Raw genomic sequence first — 25838 nt, forward strand, 5'->3', positions numbered from 1 at the left:
TGAAGGGACCCTGATATTGTGGCCTCTTGTGAGGCTATGCCAGTGCCTGGCAAACACCGAAGTGGATGCTCACAGTTAGCTATTGGATGGAGCACAGGACCCCCAATGGGGGAGCTAGAGAAAGTACCCAAGGAGCTGAAGGGGGCTGCAACCCTGTAGGTGGAACAACAATATGAACTAACCAGTACCCCCTGAGCAAGACTAGATGCCCATACAAAGTCACTGAAACTTTGACTGTACATACAAGACCTGCCCCAGTTCAAACCAGGTAACATCCTAGCACAGAGAAAGGGAAGAGGGCATAAAATCTAAGTCCCAATCAAGAAGCTATTTGCAGTTGATAGCTACTAGAAGTGTCAAAATTAGTTTTCTTAAATGGATTGACACTGGGTATGTTAGTTAACCATACCCCAGGGCAGGCATACACTCAGCATTAGTTGGCCAACAAAAAACACTCCATGTTAACCTAGGGTCTTGGTGCATGTCTATAATATCAGTACCAGACAGGAGGCTCCCTGGAGCCTGCCAGTTAGCCAGTCCTCTAAAGCAGTGAAGTTCAGTGAAAGACACTATCTCCAAAATAAGGTGGGACATAGGTAAGACATCCAACACGAACCTCTAGCCTCTACATTGCCTGTGTACATATATACTGCTCAGCTTACCCACCAAAGGCAGAAAAGAAAAGGAAAAAGAAAAAGAAAAAGAGTTGCCCAGCTAAGAAGGTAGAACACAAGACTTTTTAAAACAATAAAAGACACTCAAAACTAACAAACCTCTGCAGCTACTTCCCAGTCGGGTCGACCATCACTGTCTTTTAGTTCTACATATGGTTTCTCGTGGACTCGGTTGAGATCTTCATGAAGACCATCCAAGAGAAAAGCCAGAAGTTCTTGGGAGTCTTGCTGCTGGAACCCATTAAACCTGGGAGCATATTTTGCTATGGTCCACTATAAAAATGAGAAATAATTGTCACTATTTACTATCCTATAAAATTTGGAATGAGCATGTTCCACAATTCAATCATAGATAAGCATCAGAAAAAAACAAATAAATGGCCCAATATTTAGTCTTCCTCTAATTAAGCAAACAAGTTCTAGTTAAGAGTTATTCTAACTTTAATTTCAAGTGACCAGAAAAATAAGAGGCCTTTTGGCCATTGATACCATCTGTGGTGGTTTGAATGAAAATGGTCCCCAAAACCCATAGGGAGTGGCACTATTTGGGAGTGTGGCCTTGTTGGAGAAAATGTCACACTGGGGGTAGACTCTGAGGTTTCAGAATCTTAAGCCAGGCCCAGTGTTGCTCTCTCTTCCTGCTGCCTATGGACACAGATGTAGAACTCTCAGCTCGTTCTCCAGCACCATCTCTGTCTGCATGCTGCCATGTTTCTCACCATGGTGGTAATAGACTAAACCTCTAAACTGTAAACCAGTCCCAACTAAAGTTTTCCTTCATAAGAGTTACTGTGGTCATGATGTCTCAACACAGCAATAAAACCCTAAGACACTAATGAAGAAAATAGCTCTTTATTCACACAGATATTTAATTTATATCACAGCAATTAAACCCGAAGACACTACTGAAGCAAACATCTCTTCATTTATACAGATATTTAATTTATACTTATAAATTTATATTTATACAAATAGTAAAATGTATGTATTTATATAAATAGTAAAATGGCAATTCCTCGCATGGAAAGATTTCTTAGTCTATATAAATGTTTTCTTCTATTTACCTACTCTTGTCTTGTTTTATCTTAGTTTTTACTGTTAGAGGCCTAAAAACATAGTGTTTAACTTTCAAGATTTACAAACAACTTAGCAATGCTAGTAGTCAAAGAGTATCAAAAGGGTTTACTCTTTATACAAGTAAAGCAGTTGGTAAGTTTGTAAAATGAACAATATCTCAAAGAGGGATTTATTTCTTTAGTCTTTTCTTCCTGCTATCTACATATACAACAACATATCAAGTATTTTTCATTTACTTGAACACATACAAACATTGGGTATCTAGGCTACACTTAGTGAAAGATTAAAAAAATTATTGAAAAAGTTAAATAGAGGAAATGTAATAAAAGTAATAAAAGAACTATTAAGGAATTACACATTTTCGTAGTATTTTAGTCTGCTTACCCGAAGCTTTAAGGGGGCAACATTCTTCTGAGTTCCACTCCAAAGTTCCTGCACCAAATCGCCATAACATTTAGCCATATGGCCTTTCATACCAATGGGATTTGTCCTAGAAGTTTGAGAGAAAAATTTGTCGCCAAAGATTTCTCCATAATTCACAATCATGTAGGCACAAAAACTACCTATCAAGAGATAGGCCCTTATCCATATTTGATAAGGCAATGGCATTAATATTTCCTCTTTAAAGTTAAAGGAAAAGGAGATTTAAGCAATACTAGACTTCAGATCAAAGCTACAGAAGGAAAACTGCTGGTGGGTCAAAAGATTACCTGTTGAGTTCATAAAGATGTCTCCCTGAGATAAAGTACTGTGTCAGTGGTTGTGTGTTACTAACACACTGGATGCTTGAGTTCATGAAGCATGTGTTTCCCAGATTACTCAGACCTGTGGCGCCCTTTTCTGTGGGAACTGCAACAAATAACACAAGACAAAAGACTAGCAATAGTAATATGCTGTGGAATCGTTATTCGTATTTGATTTAGTTATTCTGGTTTTCCTTTCTCTTTTTTGACAGAGACTGAATAGCAGAAGCTGGCCTCAAACTAGGAATCCTCCTGCATTACCCTTCCATGTACTGGCATTATAAGTATGTGTTACCATATGTGTTACCACACTTTTCAACATGGTGATTTTAGTCAGATAAATGGTGCTGATCTTTTGTGTGTGTGTGTGTGTGTGTGTGTGTGTGTGCTAATCTTTTAAAACAACAATTGCATCAGGGTCTTTTATGTACGTTTTCTATGGAGTGTCTTTGTCAAGCATGATGATCCTTGCTCTTCTGTGACCTAGAAATGCTTTTTATTGTCTGACTGTTGGTATCTCATGCTAGTCATGGTAGCACACACACATAATCACAATACTTGGGAGGTGGAAGCAAGAGGATTAAGAGTTCAATATGAGATCCTGTTTAAGACAACAAGAAAAACATCCTAAAGTTAAGTTCTCCGAGGATGTTTTTATGTTGGGCATGATCGTACACACCTGTGATCCTAGTACTAGGAAGGTTGGACTGGAAAAATCATCTACTCTGGGCCATATAGCAAAATCTTAGATTTCAAAAAGAAAAAGAAATTTAAAACAATTTATTTAAAAAAAAAAAAAAAAAAAAAAAAAGCCTGTCAGTGATTGTGCATGCCTTAATCCCAGCACTTGGGAGGGAGCCAGGCTAAATCTCTGAGTTCAAGGCAAGTCTGACTTTCACAGTGAGTTTCAGGACAGCAAGGGATACACAGAGACATCCTGTCTCAAAAAACCAAACCAACCTAACTTTGAGGGGTGGTCTAACTAACTAACTAACTAACTAACTTACTCTTTGAGGAGTGGTCCAGTAGTTAAGAGCACTTGCTGCTCTTCCAGAGGACCTGGTTTTGATTCTCAGCACCCATGTAGAGGTTCACAACTGTCTATAACTCCAAACCCAAGAATCTACTAATGTTGAACCCTGAGGGTACCAGGCACATCTGTGGTACACAGACATACTTGTATTCAAAACACCCATACACATAAAATAAAAAATAAAATTTAAAAATTAAAAAGATTATTCTTTTGAGAATTTCATATATGTAATACAACATAATTTGGTCATATCTACCTTAACATTTCTTACCAGACAATGTTTTCAAACAAAACAACAAAAAATATGTATGTGAATAATTATTTGTATGTATACATTTGAAGACCCGAGGTTGATGTGGGTTTCTTCCTCAATAGCATCTCCATTTTTATGACAGGATTATAGAAATTATGCTCACCAATTGGCTGGGTTGCCCGGCCAGGAATCCTATTTTTGTCTCCCCACTGCTGAGATTTTAAGTGTATACTACTGTGCCTGAGTTTTTACAAGGGTGCTAGTGATATGAATTTGGATCCTCACATTTGTATTCTAAGCACTTTATCATCTGAGATACTTTCCTGGCTCTTAATAATTTGGTTTTGAGACAGGGTTTTACTTTGAGCCTAGGCTGATCTAGAATGCTGCTTCATCTCAAAAGATAGAGTTACAAAGTTTATCACCACCAAAAGTATATCATCTAGTACATAAATTATTTATTTGCAGAATTATAAAGAAATCAGAAAAACAACTTGACAGAGATTACTCAACAAGAACAAAAAAGAGTAAGTTTAGGACTGTTTCTAAGCCAGGGATGGTGGCAAACACCTGTAATCTTAGCTTTTTAGAGGCAGGGGGAGGATCAAGTGTTCAAGCATAGCCTAGCTGATATAGTGAGAGTATCTCCAACTACAACAAATAAGACTGTAAAAATAATATGCTGACTTACCTTTATGTCTATCTATTTTGCTACTGTTTGCTATAAAAGACATTTCTTCAGGCCAACTCATATCTTTGTTGCGAACTACAAAGACAGATTAGAATGTATTAACTTATTATTCAAACAATTCATATTCATTCAAGTTCTATGTTACAAAAGTTATTGCTAAATCAGAACTTTAAAAACAAGTATATTTTAGGAACTAGCTCAGAAACAACTGTAAGTCTTTTTATATTCTGAGTATTTCATGTAGCCCAGACTGGTGCCAAACTTGTTATGTGTGGTCAAAATTAACAAGGCTCCACTTCCTGAGTGCTGGTATAACAGGTACACACCACTATGGCTGACTTTATGAGGTGAAGTAATAAAATTCATGCATGCTAGTAATAAAATTCAAGACTCTACTAACAGAGCTACATCATTACTTTTTTTTTTCTCAATGATTTTTTTTTTCAGGTTAGTATACAAAGTAGTGGATTTTATCATGGCACCTTTACATATGCATATTATTATAGTTTATTCATTTATAACTCTTTCTTCTGGGGACCTTACAGTTATAATTTCAATTACCAATTTAGAGTAAAATTATATTTAACCATCTACAAAAGTAAATTAAGCTTAGTAAAATTTCCCAAACTTAAAACATCAGAAATATGAAAACCTTTTTGTTTTACTTACAATCACTGACTGAGGCAATAATTAATTTAATCAGATGTACCTAGCAGTGTTTCCATGAGATGTTATGGGAAAGGATGCCACAATTTCAACAACATGAATGTGCCCATGTGTAAATTATGGCTGAATGTGCAAACCACACTGTTGGTCAGGGGCCAGTGCTGATGGATAATACAAGTGTAAGAGAAGAGCTGAGAACATAATATAGTTATCTCACATACATGAGATCCTAAATCCAATCTCCAGTATTGGGCGGAAAATATTGGTATATTCACTCAAGCTCAAAGTGGTAGCCTGAAAATTTTATAAAACTTCATAACTTGCAAGTTAATTTACCTGTTGCCATCCACATTTTTCTTCCTCAGTTAGCCTAAGGCTACAAACAGACCATTCTTCTTTTGAAAAAAATCTAGCAGGTAAGAGATACTAGAAGTTCAGTGGGTCTACTTTAACATAAAAAATATAATGCTAACTATCTAGAGAAAAAATTTAAGATGGGATTTCTAGTGAGTAATTCTTTAAAGTCTTACCCTAAACTAAAACTTGATGCCATCATTTGGGAGGCAGAGGCAAAAGGATCAGAAGTCAGAGGTTTTCCTCAGCTATCCTGTGTAGTTCAAGGTCTACAGCCTGGACTACTCTATCTCAAAAATACAAAAATAAATACCAAACCAAAACTCCAAACCAAATGCACCAAAAATCCCATAACAAGCCAAACCACAACTGCTTCCTCAATCTAATATAGATGCACATTTCCATTTTGTACCTTCAATTACCAGGTGCTGCTCATCCTGGATTTTCAAATATTCCAATCTGTGATCCTCATCATCCAGAAGAGTCAGGTAGTTCTATAGAGGGGGGGAATGTTTTACTTTGAAACAAATCCAATAATAAGAATGAATGACAGTTACTGTTCCTTTGCACTTACATAATTCATACTACAGATATTTAGTTGTTCAAATCTATAGTTTAGGTGCCAAAGTGAAGGAATGATAATGTGTTCTACCATCTTATAAATGTTGTCATGTTATCAAAACAAAATTATATGTAATTTGTGGAGAGAGTAGACAGGTCCTCAAAGACCAAACCAAAACTCACTGACATACATAACCTGCAGAAAAGAAATCTTCATTCCCCTTTCTGTGAACACTGTGGTATAGAGCATTAAGTGACTTGCCTCAGTTAAACAAAGTGGCAAAGTCAGAATTTAATTCCTGGCAATGTAACTTTGTAACTTGCAAATGAATTTACCTGTTGCTACCCACATTTTCCTTTCTTGGTCACAAAAACCATTCCCTTAATTAGTAGTGTAAACTGTAAGATTATGCTTTCTCAATAGTGACTAAAGCAGGATATAAGAAAGAATGTTCTAGGGAACAGTGAACTGGGGAAGACTGTACTTTTGAATTAGCTTCAGAGTACAAGGAAAAAAAAATGAAACACTGGGAAAAACATAAAAGCATTTGATAGCATTGCCTCTAAGGAATACAAAAGCCAGAGATGGAAATGAAGAATTTTCACGATGTACTTTGTATTTATTAATGTGTGTAAGCAACTTCAAAATAAATCTAACAAGAAATCTATTTAGGTTAAAAACAAAAAAAGGATCAGGCTAAAGAGATGGCTCAGTGGTTAAGAGCACTTATTTTTCTTTGCAGATTACCAGTGTTCCATTCTTTGTACCCATATGATGATTTACAACCCTCTATAACTCTACAGAATCTGACCATCTCTTCCATGAGCACCATGGATGCAACAGATACACATACAGGTAAAATACAATGTAAAATCAACTTGCTCTTACTTTATAATGCAACAGCAATCTTTATAAGATGGTACAGCTCATGTTGATCATGTCATTATAAGACAAATGTTTGCATGTATATATGTACAATTTAAAAGTCTAAAGTTTTCACTGATATCAAAGACATGGCATTCAGCATAACGACTACATACAAACTCTCATATTTATGAAATACGATTTAACTCTTTTAAAACCCAGAGCCTAGAATATAGTGGACAAATGCTCTCCCACTGGCCTATATTCTCAGCAGGATTTAACATCAGACTTTCCATGACTCTGAGAAGCTTACCTCACTATTGTACAGCCACAGCCGCATATCTTCCTCTTTAATGCGAAGCCTTTGAGACAGATATTCATGAATTTCCTTGATGGTTTGCATTCTACTAAAACAGCCTGTATAGGCTAACACCCGCTTTAGAGGCGCATTTGGAGAGGGTACATTTCCTATAGTTATAGTAACCAACATAGGGGAAAAGGGAGACATAAAAAACAAATAGACAAACAAACATAAAACATCGGCCTCAGCAAGTGACTGTAGTAATTTAGGAAATAATGATGGAAAATAAGAAGTATAGATTTAATAATTTTATAAATGAAAAATACTATGAAAAACTTGAACATGGATGGGCGGCATGTAATCCCAGCATAAAAGAATCGAGTTCAGAGTCATCCTCAGCTACATAAAGGTCAGTCTGACCCTGTCTCAAAAACAAACAAAAAACAAAACAAAACAAAAAAAAACCAAGGTAGGGGCTGTATGAGAACAACAGGAACCCAAGTATCTTAAAGCTTCAATTCTGGAAGAACAAAAATAATAGCATAGACACTTAAATAACTAACACAGTTGGATCCCAAGAATTCATGCTGGTAAAAAATTGATATCAATAGATGGCTGTCCTCAATTTGGTCATATTCAATAGCAAAATAAAATAGAATTCTACTTAAGAATTGGGAGGGGGCTAGGGATTTAGCTCAGGAAGTAAAGTTCTTCCTTAAGTATGTGTAAAAGACTTGGGTTTAATGCCCAGAAGTAAAAAATAAAATAAAATGAAGAGTGAGGGTGTCTGAAATAGAATGGAATGTGAATTTCACAGTTAGCTGAGTTCATTCAGTCTAGATTTTAAAGTTCAGAATTACTAATCCCATCACCCTCTGTCATCGAGTGGCCTAATTATATAGTAGCAATCATAGAATAATGAAATTGGTACAGGTTATATATGGCCAGATATAATTTTTAAAGGAAGCTAAGAAGCTTTTCTGACTAAACAATTATTCTGTTGGAAAACAAGAGGAAATTATCTTTGTCTACCCAACATGATGGCAACACGATGGCCTTATATTCCTGAAGTGTTCAAGGTAGAAATGAAAAGACTGGCATTACAGTTGTCTCTTAGACTCTTAGAGGGGCTGATCTGAGGATTTTACATATATAGGCACTAATATGCTAAGTCTGGGTATGGTTAAAACATGAAGTGATAGAATGACAAGGCATTATGGAAATCAAAGCCAGGTTGTAAATGTGCTAAATACTGGTCAACTACTTAGTTGAAAATCCAGACAAAAGCTGTAGTTTACAACAGCTATCTCTGCTTATAAGAGGCTAGATTTTGTTAAGTGACTCCAAGCAAAAGTAAAAACTTAACATGTTAATATAGCCTTGCTGGAGTACATGTTTCCATTCCAGGTCATTTTTTAACCCATTCATTCCTGTTTTTTCTCTCACGCAATATGTTTTTAGTGCGTCTTTCTTTCTTTTCTTTTTTCTTTTTGGATTTTTCGAGACAGAGTTTCTCTGTGTACTGTGTAGCCCTGGCTGTCCTCGAACTCAGAAATCCACTTGCCTCTGCCTCCCAGGTGCTGGGATTAAAGGCGTGCGCCACCAGTGCCTGGAGAGATTTTAATTCTTAGTCATCATTTTCTTTTTAAGATCTTCCAAGAAGAACCTTCTCAGTTAAGAGGCTATAAAGGCATCTAAGGAATGACTTAATAACTCTATCTCAAAAGAGTGCATACTTCTTACTTGGAAAGAAGTCATTTTTAAAAAGCCTAGTGAATACAGGGAATAACTGAGTATTTGACCAAGAAGCATATCATGTAAAAACTCAACCATAATTTTTAAACATGTAGCAAAGCAAATCTTTGTTCATTAGCAAGCAAAGAATAATTCTTAAAACAAAAGAACAGATTTCTCCAATTATACATCAGAGGATTAAGTTTAAGATTACAGCAAGAAAGTAGTTTTATAAAATTCAAAATTACTAATGATTGATTTCATAATTAGTCAGGAATAAAATTTCAAATTAAGAAATTTGAAGCATCAGAACTATCCCACTCTAGGATTCAGAAGCACTAGCAAGCATAGTGCCCCAGCCAATCTCCACTATCCTAGGCCACAAAAATAATAACTGAATTCTAGTGTCTACACAGTTTTTAGCTCATCAAGCAAGGCAGCCACTTATGCATAATTTTTTGCTTTTGAAGAGAACCAGCAAATCAGGAATTTACAGAAGCGACAAAAATCTAGGATCAGCACAAGAGTTACAAATACTTACTAAAAATGCAACAACGCATCTTGCCTCTCATGTTATCTTTCAAAGAGAATCAAAAAAGACATGCTATGGGTGTCATGGAAGGTATGCTAACATTTCTATTTACCAGAAAGTTAAATTAAGAATGTTTCATAAATTGTTTTTCATTTTTCTTGATTTCGACAGTTTCCCCAAAGACAAAGTTTAGTTAGACAATGAACACTGTTTTGTCCTAATTGTTATGAAACAATATGTGAAATCATCTTCATATACTATCTGAATGTAGCCTTTTAAAAAAAAGATTTAAAAAAAATTTACTTTATCTGTCTGAGTGTTTTACCTATATGTATACATGTATATGTGTGCCTGGTGCTTGTAGATGTTAGAAGAGGTGTCAGATCCCTCAGAATTGGAGTTAAGGATGGTTGTGAGGCACCATGTGGATGCTGGGAACTGAACCTGGGTCCTCTGCAAGTACAACATATGCTTTTAACCACGAAGCCATCTATTCAATCCCTTCAGGAAAATAATCTTGTTCAAAATCATAGGGGAGTTAGTACTTATACAGGAGTGGTAGTTTAGGTTTAGAGACAGTTAAAACATTCTAACAATGTTAAACATAGCCTGAAATTCTGTGAATTAATGAATTAATTAAAATTTTTATTTTATATTTATTTATTTAGTATGTATCTATATGTGTTCAAATGCACCAGGTGTGCATGTAAAGGTCACAAAACAACTTAAAGTAGTTTTCGCCTTCCACCATGTGGGGCTGGGGATCAAATGCAGGTTGTCAGACTGGTGGAAAAAGTTTTTACCTAGGGAGTCATCTAGCCAGCTCAAATTTTTTACTGTTTTGTTACTGAAGAATAATTTCAAATATTTGCAAGGGAAAAGTACACAAGTATTCTCCATCAATAAAATTTAACTTTAGCTCGAAATCAAAAGGGAACCTTATGCATGGTATATATTAAGGCAAACATTTTATCTGTCTTGCCTGTCTATTTTGAGACAAGGTCTCACTCCATGGCTTTTGGTGGCTTGGAACTTGGTATACAGACCAGGCTGGCTCTGATCTCAAGAGAGATCCACCTGCCTCTACCTCTCAATTGCTAGGATTCAAGGTGTGTGTCACCGAATCTGGCTGAGGGTCTGTGTGTGTGTGTGTGTGTGTGTGTGTGTGTGTGTGTGTGTGTATGTGTGTGTGTGGATGGATGGATGGATGGATGGATGGATGGATAGATAGATAGATAGATAGATAAGTAGATAGATAGATAGATAGATAGATAGATAGATAGATAGATAGATAGATAGATAAGTAGATATTGGGGCTCTTCCCCTCCTTTGTTGAGGGAGAGCTTGGCATTTTCCAAAGCCACAATATTTGTCTAGGGATGTGACTAACTGACAGACAGATACCTAGCATACACAAGGTTCTGGGTTTAACATTTATCACCACTACCGAAAAAAAGGAAAGGAAAAAAAAAAAAAACCCCAAAATAACAAAAACAAAAAACCAACCAAAACACAACAAAACCTCTCAAAATTCAAAGCAAATGTATCAATTTTCATTTTGAAATATACTTTTTTTTGCTCTGTAATATGTCTCTTATAAAACACTCTTAGAACATGAGAAATGTTTCTCATTTTGTCAAAAAAACACTAATTCAAAAGAGAGTATTTCAGGGCTGGTGAGATGGCTCAGTGGGTAAGAGCACCCGACTGCTCTTTCAAAGGTCCTGAGTTCAAATTCCAGCAACCACATGGTGGCTCATAACCATCTGTAACAAGACCTGACCTCCTCTTCTGGAGTGTCTGAAGACAGCTATGTGTGTAATTACATATAATAAATAAATAAAGCTTAAAAAAAAAAAAAAAAAAGAGAGTATTTCAATAAATTAAGAGTGAGGCTGAAAGACCAGTCAATTATTGGTGAGCTGTAGCTTAGTTATAATGACAATTTGCAATGGCTTACCTCAAAAACAAAATGTGTAAAATCGATTTTATTTATTTTCAAAAGCTTACAACCAAGAAAGAAAGAAAGAAAAAAAAAAGAAAGAAAGAAAGGAGGGAGGGAGGGGGACAGGGAGGGAGGGAAGGAAGGAGTAAGGAAGGAAGGAAGAAGGAAGAAAGGAAGAAAGAAGGAAAGAATATTATCTGTCTTAGTTTGCTCCTAAGAGTCTGCCTCTATCCCCATCCAATCTTGTGCATGACCACAGATCTAAGCTCACAAGTGATTTACTGATTCTGTATGAAAGCAGATGGCATATATTAGCACAGTGGCACCAAATTTTGAGCAATGTGATTTTCAGTTTATTTTTAGGGAAATACATGGTATTCTTGCTGCATTCTTAAATTACCTCTAGGCAAATGCTGAGGAAACATTCTCAGGCTCATCATACCCATATTCACCCAGATGTTAGATTGCTGTGTCCTTGTGGCAGGCTGCTGTCGAAGGAAGAGAAGATAGCGAGGAAATAATTCTAGTTCTGGGATGTCCGTTTTGCTATTCTTGATTACCTATTTTTAGGAAAAAAAAAAAAAAAAAAAAAAAAAAGTAGTGATAACTCTAAAAGAAATAAAACCCTTCAATCAAACTTAAGCTTCTATTTAAAAGTTTTATGGATGCATTTATGTGTATGACTATATTGCTTGCCTATATGTATGTATACTACATGTGTGCCTGGTGTGTGCATAGGCCAAAAAGAGGGGATCAGATCCTCTGGAATTGGAGATAGACGGCTGTTAGCTGCCATGTGCTTAAGGAAACACACCCATTCCTCTGAAAGAACAGTGAGTGCTCTTAAACTCTGACCCATTTCCCTAGCCCCCTTTGGTGGTTTTTTTTTTTAAAACTATTTTTATTTTATGAATTGTTTTTTAAAGAAATTAATATATTATATACACCCCTTAAAAAGTTTTCTAAGCTAGGTGTGGTAGCTCATACCTGTAATCCCAGTACTCAGGAGGCAGAGGTAGGTGTATCCATGTGACTTAGAGGTCACCCTGGCTTACCAAGGGAATTCCAGGCAAGCCAGAGCTACATAAAAAGACCCTTGCTTACCCCAACCAAAAGACTATTTTTTAATTATTATACTGTGTGTATGGTGATTATCTGTTCACTACATTAATACAATACCTTTGAAGGCCCAAAGAAGGGGATCCCCTGAAGCTGGAGCTATAAACATGTGGTTGGTTGTTTGGAATCAAACCCAGGTCCTCTAAAAGAATAAGAAACTGGTGTTCTTGACTAGTAAGCTATCACTCCAACCCCTATGTGTACATGGGCATTTTGCCTGCATAAATGTACCACATGTGTGCCTGGTGCCTACAGAGGCCAGAAGAGGCTGTCAGATCCCTTGAAACTGGAGTGTTAGACAGATGTAAGCTACCGTGGAGGTGCTAGGAAGCAAACTCAAGTTCTTTTGCAAGATCAGCCACAGAGATGTGTTTCTAGCCTTCCACCTACAGCTCTCTTAAAGACAGTGTTGCTTTATATAGTAGTCTGCCCTGAACCTTTGACCCTTAAGTACTGATTGGTATTACAGTCATGTGTTACCATGCTAAGCTCTGATACTAATTTTAAAATGTTTAACAAATTCATTCCCTATATTTTAGTAGCTTACTAATACATTTAAGTCACACAGATTTGAAAATGCTCAGGTTTTTGCTCCTAAATTAATCTTTCAAGATTAGAATTTGTACACATTTCCGTCCCATATTTCATTCATAAACAAAATTAAGAGTTAAAGGGGGGTAGGCAGGTTTGGAGAGATGGCTCAGTGGTTAATAGCATTAGTGGCTCTTCCAGAGGCCCCAGATTCAATTCTCAGCACACATATGGCAGTTTACAACTGTCTTTAACTCCAGTTATAGGGGGCTTGATTCCTTCACACAAAACACCGTAGCACATAAGAAGAAATTAGAGCCAGGCGTGGTGGCACACGCCTTTAATCCTAGCACTCGGGAGGNAGANGCAGGTGGATTTCTGAGTTCCAGGACAGCCTGGTCTACAGAGTGAGTTCTAGGACAGCCAGGGCTACACAGAGAAACCCTGTCTCAAAAAAAAAAAAAAAAAAAAAAAAGAATAAATTAGACCCCCCCCAATCCCAAAACAACAATAACAAAACCTACAATCAAATCTCAGATATAAGCGTAACATCCAACCCTCAAAGATTCTCTTCAAAACAGACAGACCATTACAAAAAAAAAAAAAAAAAGACTGCCTAAACAATGCCTGAATAAGGACAATAATGCTAAGACAGGTTAACATGGAAGGGGAAAACTAAAGCAGCCCCTCCCTAAACCCAACCCTAGACAAAAGAACTATAAGCAACAAAATCATGCTAAAAGAGAAAAAGTTTTCCACCATGAAGGAGGTCACTAATTGATTATTTAACACCAAGTAGTCAGCTTTGAAATCATGCAACATTAAAAGTACTTAGCAGAACATACCCATGCGTGCACATGTGTGAGCATACAATTGCATGTGCATATGCATTAAGATGAACATGTCTATAAATAACAATTGGGGAGGAAGAGGCCCAGAGTTTGGGATAGAGTAAGTATTGGTGGGAGGAGCTGGAAGAAGGAAAGGGGGTGAAGAGAAATAATAATTGTATTTTAATACCCTTCCAAAACCTTAAATATTACCTAAATACTAATTGAATAAATAAAATGTAAAGAAACCTACAGGTTTTAAGTACTCTGCTACCATAAGGAAAGAACTAAATTGCAACTAGGAAAATTCACACAGAAAAGAAAATATTAACCTCTGGCCTTCATACAGCACACACACCCACGCACATTCTTCAAAGACTAGCCCTTATAGAATGCACTATCAGCTATACTTACTGGTCTAGGAAGGGCCAGGTTTGATCCATACCAATGATAAAGTGCTCTCCACACCGGTTCTGGGACCATTTCATAATCTCTTCCATGGATTAGCTGTGGAGTTCGTTTTAATCGTCCTCCTTCTAGTGTTAATGATGTAGCCTTAGAAAGAATTAAGTATGGTGTTTTAATTTTATAGTCTCTAGTACATTAAAACAATCTAGACAGAACAAATTCATGTTACTTCCTAGTTTAATATTGTTGAAAATACTTTTTTCTTCAATTTTTGATGGATCCTGTACTGTAAAAAAGGTAACTACTGCTCAGCCCAAACCTGAGAAAATAGGATTTTTCTCAGTTTTGTAGGTTTTACTTTCCAATTAATCATTTGAGAAAGGGCTGGGTATGGTGGCACATGCATTTAATGCCAGCACTTAGGAGGCAAAGGCAGGTGGATCTCTGCAAATTCCAGGCAAGCCCGGTCTATATAGCAAGTCTCAGGATAGCCAGGGCTCTATAGCATATTCTCTCTCATAGAGATGTACTATGAGAAGACATCACACCTTCAAGAAGCTAAACTAGATACACTACAATGCCTTTCTTTGTGCTAAAACCTCTAACTTTAATGGCTACTTGGAAGAGAACAATAGGGTTTGATGTTAAACACCTACCTTTACTGGTTCCTGAGTTACTAGTGGCTGGTTATCAATAGCTCCTGGCTTCTGAGGATTAAGGTGCAAAAGGATATTCCCATTGGCTCCCAGTAAACACTGGTTGTTATTGTCAGAAGTGTTATGCTGCCTTGCAAAGCACATATCTGCCCCCGGTGTGCCAGAATACAGAAAGCCTATCAAGAAACAAAACAAAACAACAATGATGGAGTTTCTTACTTTTTGTTTTTATATATACATAGGTCTGAAGATACAAACTCAGATGTCAATGCACTGTGTTAATGCTATTATCTTGGTATGTCACTAAAGTTTTACATTTTGATAAATATACAGTAGATAGAAAGGGACAGATGTATTCCTTACTAAACAGAAGAAAGTAATAGGATTAGAGTTTTCAAAAATGTTACCAAGTGCAAATATTTGCCCACCTTCCTAGAATATGTAATTTATAATGAGAATTATAGATCTCCTATTGGGAAGGAAGGAAGGAAGGAAGGAAGGAAGGAAGGAAGGAAGGAAGGAAGGAAGGAAGGAAGGAAGGAAGGAAGGAAGGAAGGAAGGAAAGAAGGCAGGCAGGCAGGCAGGCAGGCCCTAAAATTCTTCTATTGCAAGCATTATTCCAAATATTCTTGGCAGAAAACAGCATTAGGAAACCTCTAAACCTCTCTTCCCCTCTGCTCTTTTTCTGAGACAAGGTTTCACTGTGTATCTCTAGCTAGCCTGGTACTTACATTATGTAGACAAGGCCTTTAACTCAAGAGATCTACCTGCCTATGACACACATTAAAGGGGTTCATGTGCCACCACACTCAGTGTGTATTTTCTTGTTGATTTGTTTTTGCTTTTCAAGACAGGGTTTCTTTATGTAGTCCTGGCTGTCCTGAAACTCACTCTGTAGACTAAGCTGGCCTTGAACTCAACAGAAATTTGCCAGCCTCTGCCTCTCAAGTGCTGGGATTAAAGGTGTACACCATCACCACCTAGCTGATGCCTATTTTCTTAATGTATCTATTTAAAATAAAGTGATGATTATTATTATAATAAGAAAACACACAGAGAAAAATGACTAATGATGGCAGAGTTTGAACCTGATATTTTAAAATATTTCAATTCTAGTTATCAACTGCGTTGTAAACTTCTATTTCTGGGTAACAATGCTATATAATAAAATACACATCAGACAGAAACTTAGACAGGGTTAAGAAATAATCTTGTTTCTTTTATGAAGGGCTAAGGCTTCTAATAAGATAGCAGAGCATGAAGTTATTAATACATATGATACACTGGACACAACTCTTAGCATCAAAAGTAGAAGGAAAAGGAAAGGGAAATGGAGAGAAAATATTTAGAGTGAAATGTGGTGTTAAAGCAGAGCATAATACTTCTAGAAGTGCTAAACGATTTCTGTAGTGGCAGACAGGGAAGAGAAACAGTAGGCAGTAGACTCTAAACAGAATGAAGGAGAATGCTAGCTTTGCCAGTTTGCTTACTACTCCCACAGACAATGGGAGAAAATGTCAGAAGAGAAAGTAAGGACAGGGTATATTTGAGAGTTTTGTTAACTTAAAGGCAATTAAGAGGGATCATTCTCAATTGGATGTATTTCAGTAATACCAAATTATCTTCTTTGTAAGTACAGAACCATTAAGTTTCAGATAAGTAAGTATAGATGACAGAGGTGAATTACGGAAAGTATTAACATGTGGTATTTAAAAAAAATAACCTTCAAAATTCTGGGCTGTGGTGTTGAGCCAGTCTGATGTGAAGGTCCGAATCCTTTAAAGGCAAGTTTATGGTTAAAGAGTTCTGGAGACTGGTAATTTTATTTTCTTAAAATCTGTTTTTACTATACTGAATTTATTGACAAAGTAGATTAAATAGCAATATGCCTTGGCTAATGAAAGGTGAAGTCTTTCATATTGCAAAATTATGAGTTTACTTAAAAAGCTGTAATACTTTCAAGGATTTTAAAATTAACCATTTCATTCAAAACATATTTCTTTGAATTGAAGTGTGACTTCAATACTCTAACCTCAAAAACAGATCATCTAAGAGTAGTCATGAGGGGCTGGAGAGGTGGCTCAGCGGTTAAGAGCACTGACTGCTCTTCCAAAGGTCCTGAGTTCAAATCCCAGCAACCACATGGTGGCTCATAACCATCCGTAATGAGATCATGAGATCTGATGCCCTCTTCTGGGGTGTCTGAAGACAGTTACAGTGTACTTACATATAATAAAATAAATAAATAAATAAATAAATCTTAAAAAAAAAAAAAACAAAAAACAAAAAACAAAAAAAAGTAGTCATGAGTATTGTGTAGAACATGCCTGTAATCCCAGTACTTAGGAGTAAAGGCAGGAGTTTTAGAAGTTCAAGATCTTCCTCAGGACTTCCTACAGAGCAAGTGCAAGGCTAGTTTGGGTTATATGAGAACCTATGTCTAAAACATTGCTCCCCATGGGAGCCAAGCTATACTTACCACTGCCAGTAGACTCTGAGGCTTCAGATGCAGAAGAAATGTTGTCTGAGTATTTCTCTTCTGTGGTATTCATATAACCAAGGTTGTTACTGATTCTATCTTCTCCATGCTCTATAGGATGTGCTGCTGTTCCAAATGAAAATTTTCCTCCATTTAGAACAGATGATGGCTCAATTACAACAGGGTTGGCATCCTAAAACCATAGAGAAGCCAAATTTAACAATCTGATACGTATGTAGCTATTGAAGGATTAATTTTTAAAAACTTATTCTATTGTATATGTATGGGCGTTTTGCCTCCATGTGTCTGTGTAACACTTGTGCCCTGTAGGTTAGAGAAGGCTGTTGAATCCTTTGGTACTGGACTTATAGATGGTTGTAAATAGCCACGTGGGTCACGAGAATTGAACCTAGACCCTATGGTAGAGAAGTCAGAGTGTTTTTAACCACTGAACCATCTTTGCAGCCCTTCAAAGAATTAATCTTAATATAATCATTGTGAGTTGCTAAAGCCATTTGCTATGTAATTAAAATTTACTTCCTTAAGGGAGGAATAAGTATGTGTATGCACATATACATATACAATGCCCCCAATATATTAATATAGTATAGTCACATATACCCATCAGGGCACTGAGAAAAGACTGAACCACATAAACAAGCTCTGAAAGGCCAGAGTTGCCAGCCCTGATTATTACATACACCAAAACCATCACAATCAAAGAAGAAAAAAGTTCATTATAAAAACAAATTTAAGACATTTATGTGCACAAGGTTAGCTCTACATAGGATACCAGAAGGACAAAAACAAAACAGCAGGAATTAACAGTGTTCAACAAAAACTCAGTATCAATAGTCTCAATTCCCCAACAAAAAGACAGACTGGCTTCGAAAACAGGGTTTCTCTCTCTCTCTCTCTCTCTCTCTCTCTCTCTCTCTCTCTCTCAGATTTATTTATGTATGTGAGTATACTGTATCTGTACAGATGGTTGTTGGGAATTGAATTTTTAGGACCTCTGCTCGCTCTGCTCAACTCCGCTCGCTCAGTCCCTGCTTGCTTTGGCCCAAAGATTTATTATTATACATAAGTATGCTTTAGCTGACTTCAGGCACACCAGAAGAGGGTGTCAGATCTCATTACGGGTGGTTGTGAGCCACCATGTGGTTTCTGGGATTTGAACTCAAGACCTTCGGAAGAGCAGTCAGTGCTCTTACCCGCTGAGCCATCTCGCCAGCCCAGGATTCATCTTTCTTATGTCTCCAAGAAACACACTTTATCATAAAGGACAGATGTCTACCTTAGGGGAAAAAGAATGAAAAAAGGAATTCCAAGTAATCAAAACTAAGAAACAAGGAGGCACAGCTATTTTAATATCTGATAAAATAGGCACAAGGACAGGTTGGAGAGATGGCTCAGTGATAAAGCATTTGTTGTTCTAGAGGATCCAGGTTCAGTTCTCAGCACCCACATGGCAGCTCACAACCATCTGAAACTGATCAGTTACAGGGGATCCAATACTTGTTCTGACCTCCCTGGGAACAGGTGTGCACACAGTCCACAGACATACATGCAGGCACATATACACAGTGTTTTGTGTATGTGCAGAAAGTAAATGCTCTCAGTATTTGGGGTCCATCATTTAGCAATAACTGCAGTTTGATGCATTTAGGGTTTTTTTTGTTGTTTTTTGAGATACAGTTTCACTATGTAGCCCAACCTGAGATTCCATATGCCATTTTATTTGGTCTCGGGGTTTGTGTGTGTGTGTCTCTCTCTTAAACTTATTTATTTTTACTTCATGTGCATTGGTATTTTGCCTGCAGGTATGTCTATGAGGGTGTCAGATCTCTTAAAACCAGTGTTAATAGACAGCTGTGATAAGCCATGTGGGTGCTGGGAATTGAACTTGGATCCTCTGGAAAAAGCAGCCAGTGCTCTTAACTGCCAAGCCACTTATCCATTCCCTAGTCTCCAATTTCTTATGACTGAAAAAATTATCTGTACTTGCAGAAAATGATTTGTGATATTCTTATTTACAGATCAAAGACAAGAAAGCCATCATTAATGATCAATGTCTAAAAAAAGCACCAATTAAGTTGTGAGTTGGTGTTCATATTCCTGCTTTTGCCTAACAAAAGCTGAGATTACAGGCATGCATCATAAGGTTGGCCTGTTAACATTGATTAATTTTTTGTCTTTTGGATTTTCTGAGATGAAGTCTCAAGTAGACCATGCTGGCCTCAAACTTGCTAATGTAGCCAGGAATGATCCTAAATTACTGATATTTCTGCTTCTACTCTCAAGCATCAGGATTATAGGTATTCGGTACCACATTTGGCTTTAGCCTTACTTTTTTTTTTTTTTAAGCCTTATTTTTATGTGCATTGATGTTTTGCTTGCATGTAAAATTTGCACCATGTATATAGTCAATGCCCACAGAGGCCACAAGAAGACAGCAGAATCTCTGGGACTGGAGTTACACACTGTTGTGAGTCACCACGTGGGTGCTGGGACTTGAACCTTAAGTCCTCTGGAAGAGCAGCCAGTGCTTTTAACCTCTAAGCTATCTCTCCAGCCCAGATCCTTAATTTTAAAAGTAGATTTTAAAAGACATTTTATAGACATATGGTAAACAATAATACAGAGTGAAAGATTGGTGGGATAAATATACAAATTCCCCTTATAAATCAGTCCCTTACTATGCACCTTTGATTCCTTTATGTACAAAAGGACTCTGGAAGGCATTAACAAAGATTCATGTAATCGCCTCAATACATTTCATAAGGGGCATGCTTAAGCACTCTATCGTGCTCCTATCGAAAATTTAAAGAAACGTATTTAAGAGAAAACTAAGTCAGGGGCTGGAGAGATGGCTCAGCAGTTAAAAGCACTGACTGTTCTTCCAAAGGTCCCGAGTTCAAATCCCAGCAACCACATGGTGGCTCACAACTATCCATAATGAGATCTGATGCCCTCTTCTGGGGTGTCCGAAGACAGCTACAGTATACTTACATATAATAAATAAATCTTTAAAAAAAAAAAAAGGAAAGAAAAAATTAAGTCTATTTTTGAATCTATATTCAGTAAGACATTAATATCTTTACATCCGAAGTCCAAATAGACCAAAAAGTGTTTCAAAATAAAGACTGATGCTTTAATCTTTATATTCCCATTTGTCTACTACATTCAACATTATCTGCTAACATGTCCCTGAAGTCTTCAGGTGCTTTTATTCCTTGAGAAACTACAGTCCATGTTTGCTGTTAATATATTTTATATTAGAAAACAAAAGAGCTGGAAGGTAGCTGAGTGGTAGTGTACTTGTCTACTGTGTGTGAGGAACTGAAGTTTAAAAGAGCAAACTGAACCAAAGCAAGATCCACTTCCCAAGTACAGGTATGGGGCAGTAGACCATGCCATCAGACAGAAAACCTGGTAAGGTTGAGAAGATTCAGGAACCCTGACAATTTTCATAGAATAGTAGGCATTTAAATCTATTCTCCACCAGGTTCCTGTCCTGGAACAAGTGACCACAGCACCCCATGAAAAGGACTATGACAATGAGTCACTTATGGACAACACTCGAAGCCCCTCCACATAAAGATGAGGCATCCCTAACATCACAGACCAAGCCAATAGAAAGCATCTTCCTTTAGACCCCAATCCACCTTAAAATGCGTATCCACAAGGAATAAAGTGCAGGAGTTATTTCACCAAAGACTGCCTGAGAGTGAGTATGGAAGCTGCAGGAAGAGCTGGTAGCTGCTCAAAACTACCACAGCCATTTCCTGCTTGTTGGCCCCCCGACCTTGGCTCCTAGAAGCCCACTGCGTCCAGCTGCCTGCCACCTATTCTGGGGCAGTGGTGGCCACAGAAGAGGCCTCTGGCTCCCCCTTGGGAGAGCTGGAACTCTTTGGCTGCTCTAGCCAGGTCAGAGTCCTGCAGATCCCTGCACATAGCACCAGGTACACGGACCCACATACAGGGGTTACAAGTCACCATGCCCAGCCAAAATGAGTTTCTTGAATAAGAAATCAATCAACACTTATTAATTTCCAACAACTAACTTTCTTTCTTCTTTCATTTTGTTTTCCTTCTTTCTTTTTTTTTTCTTCTGAGACAGGGTTTCTCTGTGTAGCCCTGGCTGTTCTGGAACTCACTCTGTAGACCAGGCTGGCCTCGAACTCAGAAATCCACCTGCCTCTGCCACCCGAGTGATGGGATTAAAGGCGTGCACCACCACACCCGGCTCTCATTTTGTTTTCTTAAGACAGGGTTTCTCTGTGTAGCCCTGGTTGTCCTGGAACTTGCTCTGTAGACCAGGCTGGCCTTGAACTCACAGAGATCTGCCTGCCTCTGTCTCCTAAGTGCTGGGATTAAAGGTGAGGGACACTATCACCCTTTTTTTGTTCTGTTTTGTTTTTTTGAGACAAGGTCTATGTAGTTCTGACAGTCTAAAAACTCCCCATGTAGACTCACAGAGATTCACCTGACTCTGCCTTCCAAATGCTAGGATTAAAGGTGTGGGGCACTGTGGCACAACCTCTACCTCAGTTTTTTTAATGTAAAAGGTGAAGAACAATATAAATGTGCTGACAATACACTTTAAAAAACAGCTCCTATACTGGATCCCAGATCTACACTGAGGAAGACATCCAGGTTTCTTTTTCTCTCAGTACCAATTCCTCACAGGTAAAATGAATATATTATCATCTTCCTTACAGAGATATAAGAATTAAATGACACAAATAACATGTAACATAAGTAGGCATTATTTTTTTCCTAGGGTTGGTGACAAGCGAAAAATCTGTGTAGAAATGCATACATTGAGCCTGTTCTATATCAATTTTTATAAATATTCATTTCTTTGTCCTTAAAATCTTGGTCTAAATTGGCGCATTTTATTACTGGATAGTAGTTCTACAGTCTGATAGTTCAAAGTTTTACTAAGAAGTGTATATACACTGGAATTTAACTCACGTATTTGACATATTCTTTCCACTGTTGCCACCACTGCATGGAGATGATAAACCAATTGTGTCCTGGCTGCAGACCATACCTGCTTTCTCGTTCCAACCATCCTCTGCACATACAAAAGAAATTCAATACATGAGAAGAAAAATTTCAAACTAGAAAAACAAAAAAGAAAATGTACTCAGTAGAGACTGTCACCACTTCAATTAGTGCAATGGAACACTATTCCACCAGTAAGTCAATCTAAATAGTTACAGGCCACTATGAAATACCATTCACATACAGTTTGGGGTTAGAAAAATAGCTCGGTGGATAAAGTACTTAACAAACAAGTACAAGGACCCCACTTTGGATCTCCAGCACTATAGAAAAGTCAGGTGCATGCCTAAAATTCAAACACAAAGGTTGTAACAGGTAGACTCCTGGAGCTTGCAGGCAACAGCCTAGCCAACAGGTTCAGTGATGGTTTGAATGAGAATGGCTCCCATAGGCTCATATGTTTGACTGCTTGGTCCCTGGTTAATGGAACTGTTTGGAAAGGATTAGTAGGTATGGCCTTGTTGGAGGTGTGTCACTGGGGGTGGGCTTTGAGATTTGGAAAGCCTACATAAGGATCAGTCTTTCCCCCCTTTTCTACTTGCTGCCTGTAGATCAAGATGTAAGCTCTTAGCTACTGCTCAAGTACCATACTTGCCATGAAGCTCCCTTACAAGATGGTCATGGACTAATCCTCTGAAAAGGTAAGCAAGCACCAAGCTAAAGCTTCTGTAAGTTGCCTTGGTCATGGTGTTTTGTCACAGCAATAGAACAGTAACTAAAACAGTGACCTACATGATGGGAGGGGAAAAAAAGACTCCTGTAAGCTGTCCTTTGACTGTCACACATACCCCATATCACAGTCCCTTCCTCACAAAAATAAGATGTAGTGCAAATTTTCTTTGAAAAATTCTGTAATAACCCTCACTGGCTGGCTGCAGTGCTTGGGAGAGTGGGCTTCCTGGCTTGACTGGGTAGCATAGTAGAGCTGGCCCTGTAGGCATGAGAGCTGAAGGACTGACCCTGCCTCCTGCTGATGGCAGCAGTGGGTGGCCTAGCTAGAGAAGTGTTGGAGAGCTCATCTTAGAGAGCGGTGTGGATAAGGAGAGCCAGCTCAGCTCTCACCTAGGCCCAGATCCAGGGCTGTGAGTTGCCCACCTCAAAATCTACATTATCTGTGAACTGTTGGGGTGCATGAAAGAGCAGGTCCTGTTGACCCAAAGTTGCAAGATCTCCATGACAGAGGGCAACAACAGGGTAACCAAGAGGTGTCTCAGTAAGAATCCCAGTGAGGACATTGATGGTGTCACATAAGCCAGAAACCTTGAACCAGGTAAGTGACTTATTGCAGTGAAGATTTGCAAGTGAAGATGTGTAGACAGCGGGGTATACCATGGGATACAGAGACACACTACAGCTTTCTTTTCTTTTTTTTTTTTACACTATAGCTTTCATGATGAAATGGTTTCTATATTTTGTTTTGTTTAATTTTTGTTTGTTCCTTTGTGTGTTTTTTATTTCGGGGGAGAGGTTGCAAGGGTGGAGGGCAGATGATGGGACAGGGAGATGAGTGGGACTGGAGTGTGCGGTGTGAAACAAATGATCAATTAAAAGCTTTTTAAAAAGGAAAAAAAATACCATAATAATAAAACCTAACTCTTTGAGGCAAGTTACTGCTCTCATCCCCACATCCTGATGGAGAGAGAGAACACACCATTGCATATGTGTAGAAACCAAAGGGCAACTTAAAAGTCTTAGTTCTCTCCTTCACCCTTCATGTGAGTTTCAAATATAGAACCCAGGGCTTCAGAGATCCAGTCAGGTGACAGTGAACTATACCAGAGAAGTCATTGCCTCATGCAGTATTCCCCTAAGTATTTTTTGATTGTTTCCTCTGGTGGAAACTGCTAAGGGTGCTGCCTGTTGTCTATATTTTAACCAGTTATCTTCTTGGTTGTTGAGTTTTTGTAGCAGTTCTTTATACATTCTCGTTATTAAAGAATTATGGACAATACAGTTTGTTAATACTGACTTTCATCTTTTAGGTTGACTTTTAGATACATTAGTTTTAGATTGTGAGGAAGTCTAAGTTACTTTGTAAGTGAATACTTTTGGAGTCATTATCTGGAAGTTAACTGGAAACCTCTTTTTCCTTCCTACTTTCCTTTATCTCTTTTCCTATCCTTGTGTAAGTCATTTAAAGAGAGTTTTGCTCAATATAAAATTTTTAGTTGTTTTTCTACCCTTGTTAGTTGTATGCTTTTTGATCACAACGTTGGCTCTCTTTACTGAAGTTCTTCCATTAGGACACTTGCTTTTTTCTTGCTGCTCTGAAAATTCTTTTGATAATTTTATGAGACTGCAAGTTTTCTACCTCTGAGAGACAGTCTCAGTATAATTTTAATGCTAAACATAATTTGACTTTTAAATTATTCTAGTTTCTTAGTTAGGAAGTTTGTTTGTTTTTCCAGACAGATTTCTCTACGTGGCCCTGGCTGTCCTGGAACTTGCTCTACAGACGGCCTCACTGGCCTCAAACTCAGAGATCTGCCTGCTTCTGTCTTCCCAGTGCTGGGATTAAAGGCATGCAGCAGACTGCCCACCTGCTAGGAATACAATTAAAAAAATATTTTCTAATTCTAATTTTCATTTTTCACACAGGGTTTCTCTGTGTAGCCCTGGCTATCTTGGAACTCACTAGGGTAGACCAGACTGGCTTCCAACTCAGAAGTGTTCTTGTCTGATTTATCAGTGCTAGGATTTAAGATTTAATGCACCTATCACCATGCCTGGCTTTTTTTTTTCTTCTTCTTCTTCTTTTTTCTTTTTCGAGACTTATTTTTTGAGTCTCTTTACCTAGGCCTCCCGAGTGCTATGAATAAAAGCATGGGCTACCATGTTGGTCTCTACATGCAATTTTTAAAAACAGCTTTACTGTTATAATTAAAGCAAGATAAAATGTTCCTTAGTAACTAATGTGTTCAAGTGTTAGAAATTTTAGCTATGTAATAAAAAGCCTAGAAACTATGAACTTACCTAATAATTTGTCCTTCTTCTTCTGGAGTAGCTGGTCTTAACCCCAGAACTATGTGGCATACCTAGGGAAAAACAAAAGGAAGGGGTGCTAATGATTAAACTGTATAATATTTGATGTTATTTACCTGAAATCTACTTTTTAGATGGGAATCTGATAACAGGTTGTAGTGGCTATTCCTGGTTGTCAACTTGACTATATTTGAAATGAACTACACTCCAGAATTGGAAGGCTCACCAGTGAACCTAATCTGGAGACTGGGAGATAGAAGTTTCTGATCTGGATCTTGGTATGGAGATCTTGAGACACAGTGGTGATTGAATCCAGAAGATTAAGACAGGG

General features: G+C 37.7%; 1 protein-coding gene across 1 annotated transcript in view; it reads right to left on the minus strand.

The window, feature by feature from the left end:
• Positions 1–25838, minus strand: part of Usp32 (ubiquitin specific peptidase 32) — a 137988-nt gene that overhangs the window by 39324 nt on the left and 72826 nt on the right. The window contains exons 10-21 of the mRNA XM_021212704.2: positions 25499–25560; positions 22433–22535; positions 17453–17645; positions 14974–15149; positions 14324–14464; positions 11872–11989; positions 7231–7385; positions 5904–5985; positions 4472–4546; positions 2462–2600; positions 2136–2241; positions 774–947 (exon numbers count right to left, since the gene is read on the minus strand). Coding sequence (XP_021068363.1) covers positions 774–947; positions 2136–2241; positions 2462–2600; positions 4472–4546; positions 5904–5985; positions 7231–7385; positions 11872–11989; positions 14324–14464; positions 14974–15149; positions 17453–17645; positions 22433–22535; positions 25499–25560 — 1524 coding nt within the window. The remainder of the gene's footprint in view (positions 1–773; positions 948–2135; positions 2242–2461; positions 2601–4471; positions 4547–5903; positions 5986–7230; positions 7386–11871; positions 11990–14323; positions 14465–14973; positions 15150–17452; positions 17646–22432; positions 22536–25498; positions 25561–25838) is intronic.

Source organism: Mus pahari, chromosome 14 (genome assembly GCF_900095145.1).
Source record: "Mus pahari chromosome 14, PAHARI_EIJ_v1.1, whole genome shotgun sequence".
In the NCBI taxonomy this organism is placed as follows: Eukaryota; Metazoa; Chordata; class Mammalia; order Rodentia; family Muridae; genus Mus; species Mus pahari.